General features: G+C 40.1%; 1 protein-coding gene across 2 annotated transcripts; it reads right to left on the bottom strand.

The window, feature by feature from the left end:
* Positions 1 to 206: 206 nt before the first annotated feature.
* On the bottom strand, positions 207 to 15,475 carry cbwd (COBW domain containing). Of its 2 annotated transcripts, none has more exons than XM_075467749.1 (16): positions 15,227 to 15,475; positions 14,833 to 14,978; positions 14,587 to 14,673; positions 14,177 to 14,273; positions 13,148 to 13,239; positions 9,662 to 9,721; positions 9,059 to 9,096; positions 7,945 to 7,991; positions 7,373 to 7,459; positions 7,224 to 7,268; positions 6,559 to 6,615; positions 3,190 to 3,241; positions 1,643 to 1,711; positions 1,478 to 1,543; positions 1,223 to 1,349; positions 207 to 776 (listed from the first exon to the last, which is right to left on the bottom strand). In XM_075467749.1, exons 2-16 carry the CDS (start codon positions 14,930 to 14,932, stop codon positions 703 to 705), a joined length of 1,098 nt encoding a protein of 365 aa, XP_075323864.1. In that variant the 5' UTR covers positions 14,933 to 14,978; positions 15,227 to 15,475; the 3' UTR covers positions 207 to 702. The 2 variants fall into 2 exon arrangements, with proteins under 2 accessions (XP_075323864.1, XP_075323863.1); XM_075467748.1 differs by having other exon boundaries at positions 14,833 to 14,957; positions 15,227 to 15,473.
* Between the last annotated feature and the right edge of the window lie 122 nt (positions 15,476 to 15,597).

Raw genomic sequence — 15,597 nt, 5'->3', positions numbered from 1 at the left:
CAAATCACAGTCTGTTCATTGGATACAAAACTTGTATGGGTTTCATAATGAAAGCTGAGATGTTAATTCCTCTCACCCTTCAGTGAACTTACCAGTTTGGCACAATGACTCTTTGTCCCTGTTATGTTAATGCGTGAGTATTGTCAGCAAGAAAAAGGCAAGTTTGCAAAGAATGACTTTGATAAATAATATTAAAAAGTGCAGAATACCACTGTCAGAAGAAAACTTTATTCTGAATAATTTAAACTCAAAAGGATTGATAAGTCACAAACATTAGCAGGACTACTGCAAGCCCAATGCCATAATACACTTACAGAGTGTGTATCACTACTAAGACTCCTAACCTGCAATAGTTGCAGTATTTGTCAACCCATCTTTGTATAGATCGAATGCTATGTGTTGATCCTTGACCTTTGCGGTGCCTTTGTGTGGGCACACATCTTTGTTTTTACTTTGGAATTCATAAAATGAGGTCACGTTTAAAATGACCAAACAGCCTTCCTTACTGTAGTGTTTTTAAGAAGGCTGGGATGCATTATCACAACTTGATCTACCATAGTGACACCACAGTCATCTTTAGCCATCCTCAGATGTACCTCGTGGTCACACAGAAACAAAAACAACGTCTGAAGGACAGTCTCAGCTTTATCGATGGCCAGCGCCACAACTTAGGCGTTTGTTGTGAAGAGGAGAGAAGGGCTTCTAATTTTTTCCTGCATCCAACACCACGGTAGAAATGAAATGTTCCTGCAGAACTTCCTTGTCCAGGTTCTTGCCTGCAAAACAGAGAGGAGCCAAAAGAGAGTATGATCAGAAAAGGCTACATACACCCACAAACAACACAAAAATGATGACTGGTGAAGTTGGAGTTGGTGAATACTGTATAAAAGAGACATCATTACATTGGCTGGTACGCATTTAGGGGAACGGGTGTTCTTGTTTTTGTTTCACTATATGGATGTGTATTGGTATAATCAGTTGCCTTTTAAGGACCAGTCGTCTTTATTGGGACAAAAGCGTGGACCTAACGAGGCAGAGCATCATTTCTGGGGTTCTGGATAGGGTTAAGGCTAATGTGTGAATAAAGTTTGAGTTGAGAGTTAGGGTTAGTGTTTGAGATGGGCTGCAGAATTAATGAAAAACAGTGCAACGAATTTATTAGGATAACTGTGCAGCTTGTGTGTGTGTGTTTGTGAGTGCATGTCATGGTATATGCGCGCACCTATGAAGACCAGCCTGTTGATGCGTTGGTTCTCCTCCCAAAGCTGCGGAGTATCATTGAGCTCGTACAGCTCGTGGACCCCCTGCAGCATCACTTGGTGGGCTTTACCGGCAAATGAAACTATCCCCTGTAAACACACATGTCACGAGTGACACATTAACCACCATCAAATTAAGCATTTAACTGATCAATAGATAACAAAGCCTGTGTTATTTATCATTGGAGCCTGCGGGGAACTATTGTGCTCTGCTGTACCTTTGACCGGATGACAGTCATGGGTTCTCCCTGTTTGTTACGGAACTTCTTTTCCCAAAGCAGATCCTGAGACAGTGGAAAACAGGTGTTTACTTTTCAAAGGCTCTTGCCGTATTGGAGATAATCAGTTATGACTACAGGGATCTGAAAGAAAGTGTCTTTTACTTGGATGAAAGAATTCAAGGCATCCTCAGAGAGATCTCCAGTCACCTCGAATGTCACCGTTAAAATGCTCTGCAGCAGACACACAAAATATAACAAAATACTTACTACACAAACTATCGACAATTTTGTGGTTTAAAAAAAAAAATCTGGCATTTCGCCACCAAAAATAAAACAGAAGCACACAAAGAAGTCACAATGCTTTTCATATATATTAAGATCAAATTTGAAGCAAACACATTAAAAATGCTTTGAATGTCGAGAGCCCGCACATTCTTCTGTATAATGCTGATTGAACATGTAACTAGTAACTATCAAGGAAAAACAACAATATTTATCTATGAAATGCAGACCTGTAACAGTCTGTTAAGTACAAAAAGTAACAACCCTGCACCGCTACTTTTACAGTTTAGGACTTTTATCTTTATGCCCAGATGATAAGTGGCAACAAATATAAAAAACTCATTTTCATACACATTTTCAGTTTATCGAAACTAACCAATTCATTGCATCTGCTTAACAAAAGCAGCATTGTTTTTTATGCCCCGGCTGATGATTTTGCCAACGAACGTGACAAAAAACACGGCTCCTTGTGGCACGTGAAACCCTCCCCTCTTTATTCCTCTCTTCACACGTGTGCAGCCCCTCCTCTGAAAAACTTCCTCACGGCATTAAAAGGGCACTTTGCAGATATTTGGGGGTTTTGTGTTTAAGTGTTAAGGTTACACACTTCCTTGTCATTTGGTATAACAACAGAAAAACAGCATTCTCATTTACATGAAAAGAGCGAGAAGAGGGTGGGGGCATTGAGCGTCTATGTGTGTGTGGTGGTGGGAGGGGGGTCTGAAGGACAGTAGAGCTTCATGCGGGAAAAAAACCTGAGAGAAAACAGACAACAATGCTGTTATTTGCCCACACAAATAACCCTCATCTCTCCTCATCCTGTGATAAAAGTTCCCGGGTATAAAGAACAACTGAAGACGGTATGAAGCCTAATTGCTGCGGGGAGCCAGTTCATCTGATACTTGATGAAAACGATTACTGAAATGGTCTGAAACTTATCCTGGGAGAAATGGTTTTACTGTCTTATATTAAAGAAACTGACAGGACAGCTGCCTAAAATTGAGGATGAATTGTTTTTTCCCCAAAAAAACTTCATAAAGAGGGGCTCAAATTTCCATTCGACATGCTTGGTTAAATTCAAACAACTGAAAAGCCATAATATGCAGCCACAATTCTAGCCAGTCTAGCCAACACCCGGTCGACATTAAGTCAAAAAGCCTTCAATGTATCAGTTGTGTATGACCCAGATTGGCTCTATTTTGTAAAACATCAAACAGCTTCAAGTTGATCTCAACACAAAAAGCAAAGCAGGGAGGGAGTTTTCACTACAGTGTCGCAGCCCGGGGGAATGCAAAGCACAGTTTTAGCCTGAGGAGAATGCATGCCCCTTTATCCTGTAGGAAATGATGTGTTGAAATAAATTAGCAAACAAAATAAGAAAACCTCACAGAGGTGCCAAGGCTAAATTCAGTTCAGAGCACTCATACCTTGTCAAGATGTGGTCCCATAGGTTTTACAAGCTGGAGCTTCTCAGCAAGCCTAACAGGTGAGAGAAATGATGAGAAACCATGATGGGGTTTTTTTCTGACAGATTTCAGTTTTAAATTTTTTTTTTTTTTAAAATCATCATGGTGCAGTTATTACTTTTTACCACATGCAGTGCACCAAAAGCCCTTAAATAAAAAGGCAAAAAAACTTTCACCTCCAAATGTGAGATAGTTTTTTTTCACCCTTTCTGTAGCTGCATTTGCAATTTGTATCAGTTGAATTTCATAGATTAATGATTGATTAAATCCAGAATAAAAGAAATAACGTACTAATCATTGTAAAAAACAAAAGTCATCGTGTCGAGTTATTGCTGTGAGGAGGAATGACCTGCTATAACATTATTTGTCACAGCTGAACTCAAGAAGTCCCCGACTGAACACAGTTTGTTGTTTAGTCACTAAATTATTTAGAGGGTGAGCAATGTTGTCCATTATGTTGAGTAATTTGTGCAGTTTTCCTTTTGGCATAATCAATTCAAGGGGCTCCAGAGCAGTCCCCAACACAGAACCAGCGTTCTTTAATATTAGTTTGTTCAACTCCTATGAATAACTAAGGATGTTTACAAGACACTAGATAAAAACATGTTCTCTTGCTAGTCAGGCCAAAACCAAGCTTTTCCAAACTGGACTGACACATCCACATATTGCAACTGGGGACTGAATCACATCTGCATGTATACACCCAAATAAACTCAAATGGTTCTGCTAAAAAGTTCCATGTTTTTGTGAAAACAGTCCAGAATAACTGTATATTAATACAGCTGGATTTCAGATAACACTCCTCTCATTCACATAATTCTAAGATTCTTTTGTCAGATGGCTAAACATATATGAAATTGTGACTGAATTTCAGTACATTAAGACTGCATGTCCACTTGCACTAAAAGCATTTCCAGACTTGCTACTGATTTCATAACAGATGCATTAGACAAAAAAAAATAATAATCACCATTCGACTAACTTTTAGACAACGTCACACAACAGCAACAGCACAGTCAAAAAGGTGGCTGCAAAGCTGATTGCACTCTCCACTATAGACTTATAGAAACTATGCAATGTCTTTCTGCAAATGTTGGAGGATCAAAGCTTCCTCCAGAAAGTATCAGTTGGCATTTATTAACATGATATCGTGCTGTGTGTATGCTTTTGAAAATCTTTATGAGCTAGTTCTTAAACTGTTTTAGATAAGCGATGTGATTTTATCTGGATTCCATTTGCCAGCAGTTTCCATCCTATAGGCTAGGACTGTCATAAAGGACTGTGGGATAAATCAGAAGAACAATAAGATGATTATCAGTTAGAAGATCAGAAAAAACACTGCCAAAGAGCAGAAGTCCCAGTCATTTTTTGTGTTTTTATTTCTTCTTGTGAATTACTAGCTGAGCTCACCTCTTCACGACTCTTAGATATGACATAACTGGAAGGACATTTTTTGATTGAAAAGAGCCACAGCTGGCGGACATTAGAGTCATTGAGAGTCACAAGTCAAAAAGCTTCTAGGCAGGACTATTGCATCTCACTGTTCTGTTTGTAAGGTGTGGGAGACCAAAACTGAGACAGCCACAGGGCTGAAACGAATGCATACGAGGGAGAGTCAGCACGCCCGAACGAACATGCTGCTGTAGACACCAGCGCTGTTGTCCCTCGACTGATTTGGCAACAATGGGATGCTGTTTGGAAGCACAGAGCAATTCAGCACTACCCCTCCTCAGTTTGGTCAGACGACTAAGCAAAGACAGGCATCATAACGAGGGTGTCCTCTGTGCACCATTATATCATGTGTAAAAGAAAGAGCAGTGTGAACACGTCAAAGTGGAAAAAGCAGCACTGTCTTTGTTTGCATCATCGCAGAGGGATTTTCGTGTTAATGCGATTTCTGTTTTCCTTAATAGAATCTAATCAAACCTTGAAGCTGTACTTATTATTGTTACAAATCCGCCGACAATTCAGATTTTGTGGCAACTTCTTGTTTAGCATTTGTTGTTTGTCTCCGACTGGTTTCTGCTGGCTGTTAGCGTTTTTACTAGTGAGGTTTTACTGGTTAGATAATAGTTAAGTAACCTAAAACTTTACTTTTATAATTACTCTATCTGCCTCCTTTTTCTTTTGTACAGAAGAACAGAAGAAGTTTTTTCTTTGTGTTTGATCTCATAGTTGTGTTAGTGCTTAATGACACTATACTAAATGGACTTGCAAAGGCTTTAGAAATGGCTATTAAATCCTACAGGACACCCACAACCACCTCCAAACAAACTATTACCCCTTGTTCCCCCACTTCTCCCTGACCTCACAAGGAGGCTAAATGTTGTGTCCAGCTGCTTGAATCCTGCGTGCTGTTAGTGCCACACAGGCAGAGCGGCAGGGGGCCGCTTCAAACAGCCAGCATGGGACTCTGGGGAGGAGGGGCCGAGACTCAAAGGAAGGGCGAAAGAAGCTATCTGTTGGGACAAGGGGAACTCCTCGGGAGCCCGTGGACACACACAGCTCTAATCCTCTGCAGCTGGTCAAGAGACACTGATTCAGGGCATGTAAGAGAGCTTTAACACGCCGGCCGGTTCATTCAAATGAAGGGATGAACACAGATTCTATTCATGAGATTGACATTCTGCAGGGGATACAATATGATGACCATCCTGTGGTGTAACAGGGCGACGCTCAATAAAAGAGTCTTAATTAGGGAGAAACATAGCAGCAGCATCAAAGACTGCTGGGCAAACAAAGTCGAAACAAAAGCTAAATCAGGATTTTATCATTTACTGCGAGTTTTAAACGCAAGACTATAAGCGACAATGCTACACAAGCCAACTGATAAGCAATTCAAGATTACCGTAGTAGGAAACTGCAGAGAATACATTCCAAAAGTGTGTCAGAGGTGCATTTCAGTTTCAGCTGTGACATTTTCCTTTAAATGTTGTTATCATATTTAGGTGATCAATACCAAAATGCTGGACGCACGTGGCTTGATGGAACTAAAATCATGACAACATCAAGAAAAACATTTTTTTCTTACAATGAGTTGAACCAGTGTGCTACTATTAAAAAAAATTCAAAAATCCAATTTGGGCTCTTTTTTCAAAATAAGTCTTTAGGAAATAAAATGACAAATTACAGTAAATGTAAAATCATATATATATATATATATATATATATATATATATATATATATATTTATAAGGATCCATTACATAAAAAAATAACTTTTTGATGTCAAAGACAATTTTTGGGGTATATCCATGAAAAAAATGGACCCGTTTACATATTTTGTTATACCGTGGACTTTACTTTGGACTTTGTTAAACCAAAACTCACCTCGTTCCATCCTTACTGTCGAAGGAATGCAGATCAAGCACTTCAGAGAGATCCACCCTGCGAGAGAGGATCACTTTATTTTACCGTTCAGTCTTATTCAAAATCGCACCATCTCACAGTGGACAAAGCTTTGTGCAAAAAGCTTTAGCATTTACCACAAACCAACTTTAAAGGCAACAAAATGGACTGACTCGGGCTAAATGTTTTTGCAATGTTTTTTCAATTAACCCCCTCTGCACAGTCTTTCATCTGCACACCCTGGTCTGAACTCTGCAGGAGGGCAAAGCGGAGCCCAAACACGTCCAGACCTTTCATTCACACTGCTTTGTGTTAGGCCCCCAATAACACGCAACACGCTAAAACGGAGTGTGCATGCGCACACATATTTGGACGCACGCACATTCACACATATGCCACCTTGTCGGGCCAAAGTCCTCAGGTCAGAGAGCAAAGACTTGTGGGTAACTGGACACCGACGCAGGTTTGATGTTTACCCAGAGTGCAGCACTTTGTGTTTGTTTATGTGCACGTCTGAAGCGCTTCATCTTTGATACAAAGATCTGAGCAGAGGTTACGCCCAACTCAGCAGGATGCCTGGGCCACAGAAAGCTACTTAACCTTATCTCACAAAATTACCTCTCATTTGTTTGGAGAAAGTTACTCACCTTGACCTCTGGGTTTCTAGAATCTTGACAAGACCATTTATAGACCTGAGGGTGAAAGAAAAAGTTGGATCATAGTAAACTGCAACACCCTATCCACTCAACAGATGGATAAGAGGGTGAATTGTAAGTAGTAATTACGTTATATTGACCTGACAGTGTCTCTGACTTGGTTTAATTCATCCTCACTCACAAGGTCTGTCTTGTTGATAATGGTCAAATCAGCAATAGCAATCTGCCTGGGAAGATATTAAAAAAGAAAAAAGGGGTAAATAAGTGCTTCCAGTCCTCCTTCGGTGCCAGATATTAGGATGACCACTTGTAAAAATACTAAAATCAGGACAACACACATTCTTGTTTGCAGCTGTATTGATGTGTATGAGCCCTAATGAGCGGCCGTAAGAAACGCGGCAAATGCCAAACTCAAGTGGGAGCTGAGCACTGTTTAGTTTAGAGGTGAAAAGACAAACAGCGACAAAGAATGCAAAAGGTCATGCAGCTCGTCTCTTTTTCAGTGTATTTGCTCAGCAACCACACATCTGCTACAAGTGACAAACTGGGAGAGAGACGGACAAATGAAAAGAACGCCCACAGAAATTATGACCTGTGCTGTGGACACCACTTAAGTAATGAAGAATAGAATAAAACTACATCCACAGTGACTGTCTTTTGCAGAAAACAATGCATCATACCTCATTTGTTGACATGTGTTTAAAAACTTTACCTGGCAGCTTCATTGAGGAGCCCGTCTGCTTTTTCTTCTGCTAGTTGCTATGAAAAGTGGGGAGAACGGACACAAGTTACGCTTCCTCATTTAGGCATGTCATTACAAAAAACGCAAACATGTTCAACACACAACACAAACATTAACGCTTTAGTTTAAAAAGAGCAGCCTCATTCGAACTTTAATCTGTTGTCAACTCTTTAGACATGAAACCACAGGAGATCTTCTTTTTTCCTTTTTCTTTGTGTCTTAAGCCCACGCAGGCAAAGCTGCATCTTCCAAAACAGTTCAATATGTAATAACAGGCAGCGCAAGGGGTGTTAATCTGGATCCTGACCCCTGATTGTCAACCTGAGAGGAATCTGTCACCGCCTGGTTCGCCACAGCTTTATCTCTGAATGACCAAAAAATATTTAAATAAAACTCGATGGATTGCGGACAGCGGATTTTATTTAACATATTTTGCATTAAGAGAAAAACAGCTTTTCAGATGGGCTGGAATTAATATATTTTTAGACAGATAGGCGTTTGACGCGGCAGGTGAGTGGATGTGACAGTCCCATTACAACATCACACCTCTGATATCAATTACTCCGTCACTATGAGTTACGTCCCTCCCCTCTTTCTGTCCGGAATTCCTTCACCTTGCCTCTCCGCACTGTGAGGACTGAAGAGCTCAAAGGCCACGAGATGTGTCACTTCACCGAGCATGACACCTCCAAATGAGAACCCATTATCTATGTGTCAACGCTCCCGTTCTTTCAGAGCACCGCAGAGAGGGCAGGATGCGTCTGTTCACTGAGAGATCTCAAAGCTTTAAAGTCACAATTGTTTTGCTACTGCTCACGAGGAAATTCTGCTAATATGCTTTGCCTGCACGATTAAAGCTGCAACTATCACTATTGTTTCCATTATTTCCATACTGACTGATACAGACTGTAAGACGTCCCAATTTCTACAGTTCAAACAGACAAAAATCTAAAAACAGTTCAGTTAAGAGCCATAAGAATGGAGAGCAACTACATCTATTGTAGGTTCATTTTTTGCTGATCATTTGATCCACTTTGACCAACTGTTTTACTACCAGGTACTTTTTAAAATTCTTATAACATACCTGTTGCCCGTACTTGGCGTCAATAACAGTGACGATGCCTACAGTAGATGAACAAAAAGGATTAATAGCTGGAAGGAAGCGTCACTATTTGTGCCCACTCTCTTGCCTTTTGCCGTTCGGCCCCATCTGTCTGTGCCACTTTCTCTGTATAATTCAAACAGCACTTTAGGTAAGTTAGCCTGTCACAACAGAGGAGACAGCTGAGCATTCAGTGGGAAGAGAAGGGCACCATTCATTCAAACACACACACATTCCCAAACAGCAGATATAAATGGATAAGAAAATACGTCACCTCTACAAACAAGGCATACACCACTTTAGCAAGTTCAATGTGGCGTCTCCTCACGACTGGACAATTGTAATGAGGCTTCTATTGGCTTAGCAATGACATTAGAGCCCATATTGCAGGAACAGTAACAACATAAAGTTTAGAAAATCAAAGTTAAAATTGTGGCCGTGCTACACCTGATTACATTTGCTTAGAAAGTCTGATCAGTGCTGGTATTTTCGAGCTAATCAGTGACTTTGTAAAGAAGTTAAAGCCTCTCAAAGTGGCACAAAAACCGAAACATGAAGGATGAGAACACACGTCAAAGCTCTTACCGTCCAAATAGATGTCACTGCCAAGCTCTGCATCAACCCAGAACATGGAGGCCACAGCTCCTACCAAGAGAAGTTGGCATGTTAGAGTTCATTTAGCTCAAAATTGGAGGACAAATATGCCACAGCTGGAAGCTGAAGGTCAAATTCTCAACTTTATTAACTTCTGTATTGACTGTTCTTTGAAAAAATAAACAAAGCTGACAACAAAGTGAAGCTCCTGGCAGACTTGAAAAATGTTCAAAGTCCCAAAACCCCAAATAATCTATTACAGTCGTTCGTCTGACACAGCCGCTGTGCAGATTTTATGGTTTGCAGTTGCGTGTACCCACAAACTCACAATAGCAGGTTATTCTTTTCAATTGATCAATAAAGAATTTTAATCTAAAAAGCCTTCAGAAATTTTAAACATTTCTTTTGGAGAGCTTGCTTTGTTTGACCAAAACCCCAAAAAGTTGAATTAACAAGGCAGGAAGCAACTCCTCATAGTTGAGACACTAAGCGTATTTATATGATACGAAGAAAAACTCATTCTTGGCCTGGACTTTTTAAAATGCATGTAAACACCTTAGTCTGAATCAAATCTTGTGAAATCGCACTTCTCAAAACCAGACCAACACACCCAGACAGTGTGGTTGGAGGTTGAATCGCTCCTGTGTGCAAACGCTCAACTGCACTTATATAGGGCCGAGATGCTCTGTACATCTTTTTTTGAGTGTATATCAATCCAGCCAATATAAAGCCAAATAAAGCTGTCCGTTTGGACTGAGAAGCAGCCAATTAATACGACTCACTCTGTTTTCGCTCTGCTTTAATAAAATCCCGATTTTGCAACCACAATGATACCTGATCGATTCACAATTCAAGGAACCTAAAGACAACGTCTGCGCGGTGAATCGGGCTATACTCGTATGTAAAACGATCGCCCAAAGAGAAAGTTGGAATCGACAGTATGTTTGTAACGTTTCGTCACACAGTCCACGCACAGCAGCATGGTGCTGGACACCCCTCCCGTCCCATGCATGCATATTAGGACAAGGACGGTGGCCCAATTAAATGTCCAGGTCGAACTTTAACCTTAGCTCAACTGTGCCTGTGACCCATGCTGAAACCAGGAAATCTGTCATTTCATTCAGTTTTTACTTGAAGTGATGGTTGATTACTTGATGTGTGCTTATTTATATTCATAAATATATCTAGTGACATCCACATCCAAAGACTTTTTATTTTTCAGCCTGAGCTCTGAGGATCAGATAAAACCAATATAAGAAGTTTTCAATTGTTTTTTGTCCCCCTGGTACATTTGGTTTGTTTCCAATTTGCTGTGGACATGGTTATTACAAGGCCCTCTGTTGTCATGCCATCCACAGCTTGTACACATAATGCGCTTTTGTCAAACTGTCGAGCGAGAATAAGAGAGCATTGTAAATATTTGACAGATGTGTAATGAAAGCACAGTTTTCGGGTGACATGTTTCACATAACTCATCCAACCTTTTCCTGAATGGAAGAAGAGAACCCCCCCGGGGAGACTATATGATTGACAGGCTGTCTTGGTCGATAACAAGCCAATGACGTGGGGGAGATGTGTGGACAGGCCCATTCTGATGACGCTCCGCTGGCTCTGACTGAGAAGCTGAGTGGTGGCTGTCTGCCTCTTGACACCTGTCACTTAACGATGCACCGCAATCATCACACCGATCGCTCTGTGATAACCTGATAGCGATTTCCGGATTCACATCCGAGAGAACAAACAGTGAGATTCCTTTAGCCGTCTCTGAATGTCCCTTAACAAATTAAATTTAATAAAAGTTGAGGTTGCATAACCTCCGTCTCCGTCCCAGATTTCTGGTAGACTAAAACAACTTTTCGTACACGAATTCCCATGTTTTTAGCATCATCCCCTTAATTATGACCAGTTTCCCAGTACCCGCTGATGAAGAATATCCCCACAGCATGATGCTGCCACCACTGTGCTTCACAGTGGGCATGGTGTTATTGAGGGGATGAGAGATGTTGGGTTTACGTCAGACAACGCCTTTTCCTCAATGACCAAATAGTTCAGCTTTAGTCTCATCTGACTACAGGATCTTCTTCCTTATGTTTGGTGAGTCCCCCGAAAATGCCTTTTAGCTTTTTTTCTGACACTAGAGCCCAAGTCTGTGGAGTGTACAGCTAAAAGTGGTCCTTTGGATATATACATCAGTCTTGTCTATGGAGTTTTCCAGATTCTTCAGGGCGACCTTTGGTCTCTTTGTTACCTCCCTGATAACTGCCCTTCTTGTCCGATCTGCGAGTTTTGGTGGAAGGCCCTCTCTAGGCAGGCTTGCTGTGGTATATTTTGTGATGATGAATTTAATGGTGCTCCATTGGATTATCAAAGTTTCAGGTGTATCATTATAATCCAACCCTGATCTGTACTTCTCCACAACTTTGTCCCTGGCCTGTTTGGCAGGGCTCCTTGGTCTTCACAGTGTTTCTCGCTTGGTGTTGCCTTTTGAGATCATGTGACATCATGAGACTGCACGCAGGTGGGCCTTCTGTAACTAATTACTGTACGTGACTTCTAAAGATCACTGGTAGCTCCAGAATTTATTTAGGGACTTCATAGCAAAGGGTGTGAATGGGTTTTCTTCAATCTAATACCTGTACACCTTATTTCTAAAAAGAAATCACAGTTTTAGAAATTTTAAATTTCAAGAGATATTACATTTAACTTTCAATTCTGTTCCAGCTTTATTCTATTGTTTATCATCATCTTACTTTGGCTCTGTTATCATTCTTACTCATCAGTGCTGCATTTGTGGAAAACACACCTAGTCGCATTCTTTGCACTGTGTAATGTAAAAATAAATTCCTTATACAAAATCCTAAAGTGGAAATATCAAACTGAAATTAGAATTTTCCCCAGAAGTGTGTCACTGATCCCAGTATACATTTCAATTTTGTTGACTAGTTTGTGAGCAATTAAAATGGTCTACTTGGCCTTTAAAAACAACAGTTTTAGACATCTCTTAGAATTTTGTCCGCATGACTTTGGCAAGTAAAAATCAGCCATTTGCAGAGGTTGGTCAGTTTTGGATGTGGTTCTGCTAAGTTAAAAAGAAGCAGTGTAAAAATAACGACCAAAAGTGTTGACTGCAGCATACAGAAACAACAACAGAGGCCTACTGTGAGACCACTTACAAAAACTTCATTTAAAACAATTGGGCATTGCACACAGGATGATGTGAATTTTTGTCTTATTTGAAACGGAAGGCTCCAGCTGAATGTTGAATGTCTTTGACATGTGCTGCATGAGTGTGTGTCTGTGTGTGTGGCGGGTGGAAGAACCAAGTCATGCTGATTGCATCCAGTCAACACAAAACAGCTGGAGAGGATTTCACAGGGAGCAAATATCTGCCAATTTGCTGTCAAAGATTGAACACTTTATAATCAAATACAGGTTTACACGATGAGTCATATTCTTCTTACGCTGAATGTTTATTACCTGGATCAGCGAGTCCTGTAGTTTCTAACAGAATATAGTCAAACTTTCCTTTCTTCTCCATCAGGTTTTCAATGGCTTTAAGACCATTGTCCCTGACAAAAAAAGAAACAACTAATGGTTAGGAATACAACCAGAGAACTGAACACGAGACACACAGCAGAAGTCAAACGTTTGGACACATCTCCTCATTTTTATTACTTTTGCTGTTCTCTACTTAGGTCTGTGAAAACAAGCTTTAGCCTTTTTAAAACAAGTGATTTTCTTTATGTGAGGAGAAGAGATGTCACACAATTTCATGGAAAAGAGCACACCTCTCTAACCATTAAACATGGGTGTGGATTACTCATGTTTTGGGCTTGCGTTGCAGCCACTGCCAGAGGGAATAATTCACCCGTACATGGAGGAATTAATTCAATTATATATCAGCAAAATTCTTGATGTAAACCTCACATTGTCAGTGAAAAATAAATAAAAAGCTGATGACAATAGGTTGGCTTCCATAACAGGGTAATACACACTCTAATACAAATCGGACAAACTAAGATAAGAGCTAAAGGTTTTACTGTGACTCACACATTTCAACAAGTAAACCTAATTGGAAATCTGCAGAGGCCTCCTGAGAGCAATGCATTCAACACAGCTCAATAATCACTCACAGAGGTAGAAGCCTTTTGCAGGAAGGAAATCCCCTAAAAAAGAACTAATGAGATTCTTTGCTGCAACATAATCTATTTACAAGCTGTGACGCTTCAAAAAAGGGGGTGTTAGGCTAGTTTTTTACTTTGAGCGATAGACAAAAAAGCTACCTTGCTTAAAATATTAAAGATATTTATTTTAGTTATTTTTAACTATATTCACAATAAAAGAATATATCCTTATTACCACAACAATTGATAAAGGCATGTAAAAGGTGAGGCATTACTTTGGAATTTAAACTGTGCCGTATTAAAAAGAGAAAAAAAAATAAAAAATCTAAATTGATATAAGTTAATATTGTAGCACTAAATGGACAGTAGATACTTCACATACTTGACAGAGCAACACAGGCAGCCATTTCTCAATTCCAGCCACTCCTCATACAGCTCTCCAGCCTGGCTCACAGCAAGGGACTTCTCCAGAGCGCTACCTGCAGAAGAACAACCAGAATAAAGATCTGCTGACAAAGACAGAGCAATTCCTACCAAAGAATCAGAATGTGTAGTCTCTTAACACTAAATACATGTGTTTTTTTTCTCTCTTGTTGTTGATGTTTGTTATGATGCTGCTCTCTTGTGGTAAGCCGAGGAAACAACAGAGCACATAAAAAGAAAAGGAAATCACTCACCTGACGGCAGGTTTATCAGACAAACACAATTTTTAACACGATTTTTTTGTTGGCCTGGGTAGTCAATTCAAATGACCACCACTTTTGATGGATCTTAAGAGCATTATCAGTTTACCTTCTCCAAATTCATTGAGAATGACAGCAATCCGCTTGTTGTGTTGCTCTGTTAAGATGTAGTTCAGGAGTGTGGTCTTCCCAGCGCCTGTAAAGAAACATGTAGAGAATCATAGTATTGACATATGAATGTACTCATGGTGTAAGACATGAGTACATTCACATGTCAATGACCAACACCCAACTGCTTTGTTGGAAACTATAATCTCATTTATAAGCTCATTAAAGCTGCAAGTGCAGATCTTACCCAGGTAGCCTGTGATGATGGTGACAGGTATCTGCTGATCAGGGCGACCACACTGGGTGTCTATGGGCACCAACTCGGGACAGTCATCTTCCTCCTCCATGTCATCCAATGGAAATAAAGTTTTTCTTCAAGCACACAAGTTGGAACTGAAGAAATTATTCAAGTAGTTGTTGTGTTTGTGTGTGTGTGTGTGTGTGAGTGCGCATGTTAAATATTGTTATGATAAACAAAACAAGGAAATAAGAGCAATTCAATGTTTAGTTATTATGTACTTGAAAATATGATTACAAACCTAAATAACACAGAGAACGTGAAGTAATATCAATTCACTCGCACAACAGAACAGTAAATTTCAGATATTTAAAACAGCCAGCCAGGACACTTTCCCTCCTACCTGTTTTAATCGTAACCACAGAAGAAGAAGCCCCAGTAGCTTAAAGTTACAAACACATGATTAAGTCACGATCGTGTTATTTCTAAAACTGCAGATGGTCAAAGTTTTCTCAGAACGTCCACTCCTGAGCTCCGCTGTTGTATTTGATATCGTGCCACACCGGCTAGACTCCGTTGTAATCCTGAAGCTGCGACAATGGTTCCGCTTTCGTTAAAACTGCCCAAGACGAAAACAAAGAAAGATGATCATGTATTCATATTAGAATTATAATTACAACAAATTCTGGCTAACTGCAGCTTTTTGTCACAAAAATGCACAACTCCCCCCGGTTCTGGAAGCAGTGATTGGACCAATGGACGTAAACTGATGTA

The sequence above is a fragment of the Odontesthes bonariensis genome, chromosome 6 (assembly GCF_027942865.1).
Source record: "Odontesthes bonariensis isolate fOdoBon6 chromosome 6, fOdoBon6.hap1, whole genome shotgun sequence".
Classification (NCBI taxonomy): domain Eukaryota; kingdom Metazoa; phylum Chordata; class Actinopteri; order Atheriniformes; family Atherinopsidae; genus Odontesthes; species Odontesthes bonariensis.
This window is presented reverse-complemented; position numbering and strand designations above follow the sequence as displayed.

Excerpts from the sequence above, each read along its gene's own strand:
- cbwd (XM_075467749.1), bottom strand. The coding sequence starts at position 14,932 with ATGGAGGAGGAAGATGACTGTCCCGAGTTGGTGCCCATAGACACCCAG. Across the intron at positions 1,712-3,189 it reads TGGGACCACATCTTGACAAG|AGCATTTTAACGGTGACATT; the intron begins GTATGAGTGCTC and ends TGTCTGCTGCAG. Across the intron at positions 1,544-1,642 it reads CCTTGAATTCTTTCATCCAA|GATCTGCTTTGGGAAAAGAA; the intron begins GTAAAAGACACT and ends CCACTGTCTCAG.